Here is a 9,600-nt window from a genome sequence, read left to right as displayed (position 1 = left end):
GCTCAGCCTCAAAACTCACATCAACACATCACCACGGTAGGACAAACCGACAGACAAGTTTGTCTCCCTGTTGGAAACCTCTCCTACCACCCTAGATTTTGACTTAAAGTCTGTTTTATCTGTTTTAGCCGAGGTTATTATTGCCACTTCTGCTCTCTTTTGGTTACTGTTTGCTAGATATATATTTTTTAAATTGTTTGATTTTTAACATATTTCTGTCTTTGTATGTAAGGTGTGTCTCTTGTAGGCAACATATTGATTGGTCATGTTTTTTTATCCACCCTGCCACTCTCTGTCTCTTGACCAGTGCATAGAAAGCAATTACATTCGGTGTGGTTATTGATAGACAGGAATTTACTGCTGTTGATTTCTAAGATTTTTTGGTGGTATTAATGATTTCTTTGTTCAACTTAATTTTCTGTGCTGAGTTCTTTTTGTTGATGGATTTTCTTTTTTTTGCATCCTTCATTGTTGATTTTGTGTTGTCTTTTTATTTTCTTCTTTGTTTTGTTGAGTAGATTTATTAATTTTCTTTGTGGTTACTCTGAAATTTGCCTTTATCTTTCTAAGTGTAAAATAGTCTGTTATATCTAGATATCACCTGACTTCCTCCCCATATGGAAGTTTTATAACTATACTTTTATTCTCCCATTTTGTTTTGAAGTTGTTGTCATTTACCGATTGATATCTCTGGCTCCCTGTTTTCAGTTTTATTTTGCAAATTCTTTTTGTGTTTTCTTTAAATTTTATTTATTTTGTTGTGTTGAGAATATACACAGCATAACATACACCAATTCAACCATTTCTACATGTACAATTTAGTGACATCGATTACATTTTTCAGGTTGTGCAACTGTTCTCACCTTCCTTTTATGAGTTGTTACTCACTCATTAACATAAACTCACTGCCCTCTGAGATTCCTGTCTAATCTTTTGAGTTGCAGTTGTCAGTATGGTCCCAGAGAGATGGTTCATAAAAGAGCACAATGCTCAAGGCAGACATTTATTACTAGAGAAGCCAAACTACTGTTCGGTTTTAAGAAGACTTCAGGGAATATTTTTTGTTTAAGGTTTAGAGATTATCTCAGGGAAATAGTTTTAGGGGTTCATCCACTCTCCATGGCTCCATGTATTTGAAATTCTATTCTGCATTTTCCTCCTTTTGATCAGGATTCAGCTATGAAATCTTTGATCAACATATTTAGTAATGATAGCCAGTCACCATCCAGTTCCTTTGGTCTCATAGCAAAGAAGGCAATCAGACACACATTCCATATCCTCCTCATATTCATGACTCTCCTTTTTCCTGTGTTGTTCCAACTGAATAAAGACCAATTGTTGTGCCTTGGTTGACTGCTTGCAAGCACTACACAATGAGGTAAGAGAACAGAAGCACTAAACACATTATTAGATCAATTAACTAGGATGACCCATGAAACTATGACCCTAAATTTCTGAACCAAGGGACTAAATCCCGTGAGGTGTTTGGTTGTACATAAGCAGCCTCAGCAGCAACTGTTTGTTTGTTTGTTCTAATATCTCACATAACTTTTGCCAATTCAGCTTTTTATGGTTGCACAACTCATTGGTAGCAATTACAATAACTTTTGAGAATTCTTTATCTGGTTTGGTAATCTCAAGTTATCTGATGTCATTGGTTCCCTGTCTGAAGCATTCCCTTTAATATTTCTGTAAGGTTGTTCTGGTTTTTACAAGTTCCCTTAATTTCTGTTTATCTGGGAATGTTCTATTTTTGCCTAAGGCAAAGATGATATTGTTGCATATATGAATCTTATTCTTGGCAATTATTTTCTTTCAAGTTTTCTATATGTGTCCTTCCACTGCCTTCTTGCCTGCAGGGTGTCCACTGAGAAATCAGCATTTAGTCTTATTGATGCCCCTTTGTAGATGAGATTTCATGAGCTGCTCTTTGTCTTTGAAAGTTTGTTGTTGTTTTGTAGTTCTGGTCTATGTGTGACTTTGGAAGCGTGATGTAGTAAATTACTTAGTGTGACTTTTCTACCCATAAGTCTTTTTAAACTCTGAGGTGGAATTTGCTATGAGCAACTGAGGAGCTGCTGATTGCTAAAGTTATCCACCTGGGGTATTTCTGTTGAGCTGTGGCACAAAGCAATGTTCTGGGAAGTTCGCTGTCTCTCAGGTGCTTAGAATTCTGATGTTATGATTGGCTAGTTTGGCCACTCTGCCAGGCTCAAAAGGAGGCCTCCTAGAGGCAAAAGTCTCTCTGACTGCTGGCTGAGAAGGATGCACTCCTGAGAGACAAATGCTCCTGAGAGACACGTGCTCCTGAGAGACCATGCTGCTGGGAAAGAAATGCAAGAGACACACATTGCTGAGAGAGAAAACAAGAGACATGCATTGATGGGAGAGAGACTGTGAGAGATTGTTGGCTGAGAGACGGCAGGCTGAGAGAGACTAAGTATTGTTCCTGAGCTTGAATTGTAGCCTGGTGCTTCCCTGTTAAACCCCATAATCTGTGAGTTCTGTGTGGCCACTGCAGCGAATTATCGAACCCAGCAGAAAGGTGGTGGGTGCTGCGGAAGTAACAGTTGGTGTCAGGGTTGATGAAAGGGCTGGAGGGAGGCAGCATGTCTGGCCGTGCAGGAATAGGCCTTGGGCTATTGATGGTGATTCTGTCTTCCTCTTGTGGGGTTAAAGGAGGTCAGGAGATGCACCCTCCTTGCCCCTTTGGCAGGTAGTGTCTGTTGGCTGGGCATGATTTCCTGTCACTAATGAATATGGTAGGAACTCTGGTAGCATAGTGCCTAAGGCATGTGACTGCTAACCAGAAGGTTGGCGGTTCAAACCCACCAGCCACTCCTCGGAAGGAAGGTTGGGCAATCTACTTCCATAGTGATACTGCCTTGGCAACCCAAGGAGGGGTTGCTATGAGTTGGGTCCCACTCAATGGCACACAACAACAACAACAATGAATATGGTGCGAGCTCTGGTGGTACAGTGTCTAAGGCATTTGACTGCTAACCAGAAGGCTGGCAGTTCAAACGCACCAGCCACTCCTTGGAGGGAAGATTGGGCAATCTACTTCCATAGATATACCACCTCGGAAATCCAATGAGGGGTCACTGTGAGTTGCATCTGACTCGACGACAGTGAGTTTGGTTTTGTGGGTCACACCCAAAATGGAGTCCTCTGTGGTTAGGCTCCTATGTCTTCTCTTACCAGGTTGAGAGTAGGTGTGGGAGCAGGTTATTTCTCTGATACTGGGTAACAAGTGTTGGATGGTCAGGGTCCCTCCACAGCCCTTCCAGGTTGATGCTTCCTGTCAGTGCGATCTCTGGAGATCAAGGCAGGACATCTGTGTATATGCTGAAAGGGAAGGCCTGCTGAGCATGCATGAATTGGCTTCTCAGTAGGTGGTGGGGTATCAAAGGGTTTCAGTGCAAGTGCAGATCACCTGCAGGAATTGTTTGAGTGTGGGATGATGTTTCAGCCTGGTGATGCTGGATGAGGGCACTAGGATATCCTGTTTATCATTTGGCAGAGGTGCAGGTGGCACATGTCAGAATGTGATTGGCATTACTGGTGAGAGGATGTCTGTCTAGCTGGTCACAGGACGTGAGTACAGGGAATATTCTTGCTAGTCATTGGGCTGGGCTCTGTGTGTGCACACCATCAGTTGCTAGGTGGTCAGGGTGAGGATATATGGGTCACTTGTCACCAGATGGTTGGCAAGGGAACTTGCACTGCTGGTTGATGGGCAGGCAAGATGGTAGAGGGGAGGAGGATCTTATGCCTCTGGCCAATACTCTGGCAGCAGGAGGGTACACCATGGATCACTGTGGAGATGGCTGAAGCGGGCATGAGCTTCCAGTTGCAAGGTCCCACAGTGCTAGAGCACATCATGGGGATGAGCAGTGGTGGACATGAGCCCCTGGTCACAGGTCCAACACTGCAGAAGAATGTGCTGCAGGGATGGGCAGGGGTGGGCATGAGCCCTTGGTAATAGGTCTTATGGTGTGGGAGTACATGCTGAGGAGTGCCAGGCTGGCATGGGGCTGAGGGTAGACTCACTGCTTCTTCTGGAGAACGTGGTGATGGGGGAGTGTGTTTCTCCAGTTTCTGGTGTGGGTGCCAGGGCACTCCCCACAGAGTGCAGACAGCAATCAGGACCCTGCCCCAATGAATGCGAGTGGCAGGGGGCTGTCCAAAGTCTTGTTGGGTGAGGGGTTGCTCACTGCTAATCCAAGGATCTTCCATTCTGCCAGTACTGTCTGCCCAATGATCAGGGACCACTATTATCAAGTAGTTCTGTCCCTATTTTCTGGCTCCCTCCCTGCTCTGTGGTCACCTGGATCCCTAGGGCCCTTGATCACCTTCCTGCACTTCATCTCATTAGATGCAGTCCATGTTCTGCTCACCCTGCTTTGCTTTGGATTTTTCTACACAGCACTTCTGTCTCTTATTGAAGATTTCATGAAGTTGCCTTCATATCAGAGAAATAACCTGCTCCCACACCTAGTGTCAATCTGGTAAGAGAAGACATAGGAGCCTAACCACAGAGGGCTCCATTATGGGTGTGACCCACCATATCCATTCCAAAATAAACCCTCCTGGACTTCTCACCAAGGAATGCTGCTCACTTTGTCTCAAGATGGCCACACTGCACCTGCAGTCCTATTTTCCTTCAGTTTCTCCTGCCCTTCAGTGCTTGACCTAATTCTTTATCCTTCTTTTGCTGTTCTGGATTCTCAGATTGTCATCTGTATCTGTTTAATTTGATTTCTCGGTTCTTTGCTGTAGAGGTATGGCATGGTATGTGAAACTAAGCCACCATCTTGGGCCATCTCCTTCCCTATCCATTTGTACAGCAGTTTTCATGGATTTCTGGTCAGATGTTATAGACAGAGGTAAAAAGGTCATCTAGGACTTCATTCTAGTTCTGTCAGAAGTAGGTCTGGAGGATAGCCATCTTCTCCTGGGTCTCCTCCATTTCGGTGCTGCAGCTGCCATGGGATCCCAGAGTTGCAACATCCTTGGCCTTGAACTTGTTTTTCCCCTGCAGTCTGTACTGTTCAATTTCAGCCCGAGTGGCTTCTTTGGCCTGCTTTAGCGTCTGGTCCTTTCACTTGCAGGCCTTGAACTCCTTGGTGGCATGATTTACTGCCTGCAGCTGTGACTCTGAGCTGTAGGAATTTATTTTCAAAGAAGGAGCCTGGACAGATTCAGAACTATTGATGTGGAAAGATACTTGTTAGAAAAGGAACAAAACAGTATGTATTCATATGAACTCAGTTTGGGTTAAAAACAAAACAAAAACAAAGAACTATAGATAGATAGATAATGGGTAGGCACCCCTCAGACTCACAAAAATTCTTGTTATTTTCTAATGTTCCTACCATGAACATATATTATTTGTGTAATACAGAAATAATAGTTGGACCTTTCCCCCAATGTTGTTGTTGTTGTTATTTGCCGTCGAGTCGGCCCCGACTCATAGCGACCCCTCCTTGGGTTTCCGAGGCAGTATCACTACGGAAGTAGGATTGCCCAACCTCCCTTCCGACCCCTTATTGTTATTTTGATCTAGTAAGTGAAATAAACTTGGCAACTATAAAAACACCAGGGGAGAAAAATATTTTTCTATTACTTAAAAATATTTTACCAACCAAGTAATGTCTGTCTTCAGGATCAATATCTTGGAAATCTTGATCTTGTATTATTCTCAAATCAATAGAAATTTTATTTGGCTTTCAGGAGCTGACAGTCATCTTGCACACCCTGTAATGTACACCAGTTCTGTGTGACAGCAAGGCCACAGGAACAGAGTCTATCTTTTGCACAGGTGCTCTGGTGACAGGCTTACCTGTCTGCATCAAAGGAGGAGATCCAAGAATTGTAGTCGAGGTTGTAGGCCAGGACACTGGTGTAGTGATTGAACCCAAAAAAGTCATAGGTGCCGTTGATCCTCCTCTTTTCACTCTCGGTAAACTCAGGGAGCCTGGGCGAAAGGAGCCATTAAGGGTGTGGGGCTTCAGGAAAAGAATGGAATGGAATGGGGTGGGTGAGGAGGGCTCGAACTACACATGTTTGGCCATGACTAGGGGGCCAGGATGTCTATTATAAAGGTGGGAACGGTTTTAAATCCTCACTCTGGGCTACAGAAAAGTTTTGGGGAAAGACTCTAAGGCTATGTTAGGAATTCTTATCTTCTGAATTCCTTTTAAGGAGCTCTGGTTGTATAGTAAGGAGGTCTGGTGTTGCAGTGGTTAAGGCATTTGGTTGCTAACCAAAAGGTCAGTGATTCTAATTCACCAGCTGCTCTGGGGAAGAAAGATGAGGCAGTCTGCTTCTGTAAAGATTTGTAGCCTTGAAAAACAAATGTGGGTCGCTATGAGTCAGAGTTGACTTGGTGGCAGTGAGGTTTTTTTTTTTTTTTCCGAGTTGAGAATTCCTTTTACTCCCCTACTTAGTTCTTTTGAGTTATTTTATTGCTGTGGGCACGTCACTGTGGGGCTATCACTTGTCCACTTCTACACCTCTAATCTCAGCTGGATGACCCAAGTCCAGAGTGCGGGCTCTGGAGTCAGACTGCCTGGTTTCAAATCTCCATCGCTTAATAACTGAGTAACCTGGCCCTAATTTTTTGTGTCTCAGTATACTCATCTTTTAAATAGGGATAGAACTATCAACAAAAGGTGAATAAACGCTAGCATTTTTTGTTGATGTTGCTGTTACTTTCCTAACGGGAAAAGGGCCAGGGCCAGGGAGTAGAGCTGCACTGGGCAAACCATTGCCACCTGCTGGCCAAATAACTAAAATCACACACCTGTTATATACCTTTGAGTCCGACCAGACTCATAGTGACCCCTCCTTGGGTTTCCGAGGCGGTAGTATCACTACAGAAGTAGATTGGCCAACCTTCCTTCCGGGGAGTGGCTGGTGGGTTTGAACCAATAGCCTTCTGGTTAGCAGTCAAATGCCTTAGGCACTACACTACCAGAGCTCCTCCTATTGCTACCCACACCCATAAGGGGGTGAAAGAGGACTAGGAGGAGCTAGGGAATTTGTCCTCAGAGTGAAGCAGCAGGAACCTGGGGCCTGTAGGCTGTCTCTCCTCTTCTGTGAGTAGCGTAGCTATGGGACACTTATTAGGGCAGCAGGGCAGCATTTACTGAGCACCAGAGCCAGTGCTCAATTCACTTTGTCCCCCTCGAGATGAATGTACTGAGAACATGGCTCTGCCCCGGTAAGACTGCAGTTCAGGAAACACAAACAGGTGAAGAGACCTGCAGGCCCTTCGGCTGCAACATACAAACAGGCAAGGAGGAAACGAGTTTAAGATTGAGGCCTGGGGAGAAAGGGGGGCTTCTCATGACTGTCCCCCAACCTTACCTACAGTTTATGGGAGGCTAAGAGGTGGGTGCCCTCGGGAAATATTTACTGGCTGTTCTGAAAAATAACAACCTAATAGCACCGGCTTTTGTCAAGCACTTAGCAGTGCCAGGCCCTGGGCTAAGAGCTTTACACAAGGAAGGAGGCTTATATGTAAAGTGACTTGCCCAAGACGTGGCTCTCTAACTCCAATGCCATGCTCTCCCTTCATCTCCACTGTCTACCCAGAAGTCTTAGTTTGGCACTACAGACTTTGTCCTGCTGCTTTCCTGGCTGAGGGTGGGTACAGGAACTTACCGGGACTTGTTGAGACCTGAGGCCAAGCTCCTATCTCGGATCCGTGTCTTCATCACCTCGTTGTAATCTCCATTCTTGAAGATAGGATGTGCAAACCAGCCTCCCATAAACTGCAGTAAGGTTGGGGGACAGTCAGGAGAAGCCCCACTTTCTCCCCAGGTCTCAATCTTAAACTTGTTTCCTCCATGCCTGTTTGTATGTTGCAGTCTAAAGACCTGCAGGTCTCTTCAACTGTTTGTGTTTCCTGAACTGCAGTCTTACCGGGGCAGAGCCATGTTCTCAGTACGTTCATCTCGAGGGGGACAAAGTGAATTGAGCACTGGCTCTGGTGCTCAGTAAATGCTGCCCTGCTGCCCTAATAAGTGTCCCATAGCTACGCTACTCACAGAAGAGGAGAGACATAGCCTATAGGCCCCTGGTTCCCGCTCACTACAGAACAGCTGCCAGAAAAGACTTTCTGAATTAATGACTTGCTTTTTCCTTTCAAAATGCCTTTGGTCAACTAGAACTTTCTGGGAAGGAGTGATTTGCAAGGTTTCTTGACTGCCCAGGCAAAGGATAATCCTTTGTGGGCTTTGGATTAATAAACTTTTCAACCAGTTTTCTTTCATGAGGTCTAAATCCTCTGAGTCCCTGGATGATACAAATAGTCAACCAGAAGGTTGTCGGAGGTTTGAGAGGCACCTCAGAAGAAAGGCCTGGTAAGCTACTTGTAAAACATCAGCCATGGAAAACCCTATGAAGCCCAGTTCTACTCTGACACGCATGGGTCACCATGGGTCAGAACAGACTGGACAGCAATTGGTTAGGTCATTCTTACCCACAGGCGGAATACATGACGCCCACAAGTTATGATGCTGTGGATTCAAGGAGCTTCTTCGGTCTCTCCAAATGCTCCCCTCACCTGCTATCTAATGACTAAAATGTGGGGTGGGAGGTCCCTTCCATTTCAAAGTCAGATATGAGGTTTAGACTACACATTCCCTATAAAAGAAGCTTAAATGCACTCTAACATAATAAATCAGATATTTTTGAGGAAGCAGACTGTAATAGGGATGTGTCTATCATAGACCTGGGCCGTAGTATCACAGTTCAACAGTAAGTGGCTCAACCTAATCTGTAGCCTAACATTTCCTGAGGTTTGGGGTTTTGATTTCAGTAAAACAAATTATTGTTCTGCTTCATGAGTTCAGTGAGCCTCAAATGAAGGATGCATTTATTTTGCCTCAAGCTTCCTTTTCTCTAGCTGGCTAGCAAACGGAAAATTTAGCTCTTGCTTGCATATACTAATTTGACCACCTTTGTCAAATTCCTTTTTGAAGAGGCTGGCAAATCAAGGCTCTGGTGTCTCCCGAGAAAGTCAGAGTGCCACAGTCAGCCGGGCTCTAACACAGAGCCCAAAGTGAACCATCTGGAGAAAGAGAGATCTTCGCCATTCTTTCCTGATGCTGAAATGTGGGAAAAGGTGCCTTCTAACCCTTTCAGAGACACTAGCAGGAGCCAAGGGAAAGCTGTGTCATGAATGAAGGCTATTCTCTTTTTTCTCCTCTTGTCAGGGACTCATTGATATAAGGGTGGGCCATCTTGGTTTCTGATAACTAGTAAAGAGTAGCATGGGGCAAAATTCCTAGACCAAAATATGCATAAGCTTATGCTAAATTCATGGAATTGGCAAATTAGGGGCACTAATGAGTTTCTCAAATTCTAAATGTTAGAAGCAAGAATGGAGAGGCTTCGTGTCACTTACTTTGGACATGTTATGAGGAGGGTATAGTCCTGAAGAAGGACATCATGCTTCATAAAGTAGAGGGTCAGTGAAAAAGAGGGAGACCTCAAAATGGTGCTGGCAAAACTGGAGATCCATTTGCAGAAAAATGAAACAAGATCTGTACCTCACACCACACACAAAAACAAACTCCAGATGGATCA

The 9,600-nt window shown here is 44.6% G+C and overlaps 1 protein-coding gene across 1 annotated transcript in view; it reads right to left on the bottom strand.

Annotated features, from left to right (window-relative positions):
- LCT (lactase) overlaps positions 1-9,600 on the bottom strand; it is a 98,477-nt gene that overhangs the window by 8,599 nt on the left and 80,278 nt on the right. Inside the window, 2 exon segments of the mRNA XM_007952500.1 lie at positions 5,846-5,980; positions 7,672-7,781. Coding sequence (XP_007950691.1) covers positions 5,846-5,980; positions 7,672-7,781 — 245 coding nt within the window.

Source organism: Orycteropus afer, unplaced genomic scaffold (assembly GCF_000298275.1).
Source record: "Orycteropus afer afer isolate SDZICR_OR568_19922 unplaced genomic scaffold, OryAfe1.0 scaffold00342, whole genome shotgun sequence".
NCBI classification, from domain to species: domain Eukaryota; kingdom Metazoa; phylum Chordata; class Mammalia; order Tubulidentata; family Orycteropodidae; genus Orycteropus; species Orycteropus afer.
Note: the sequence above shows the minus strand (reverse complement) of the source record. Positions and strands in the feature narration are given on the sequence as shown.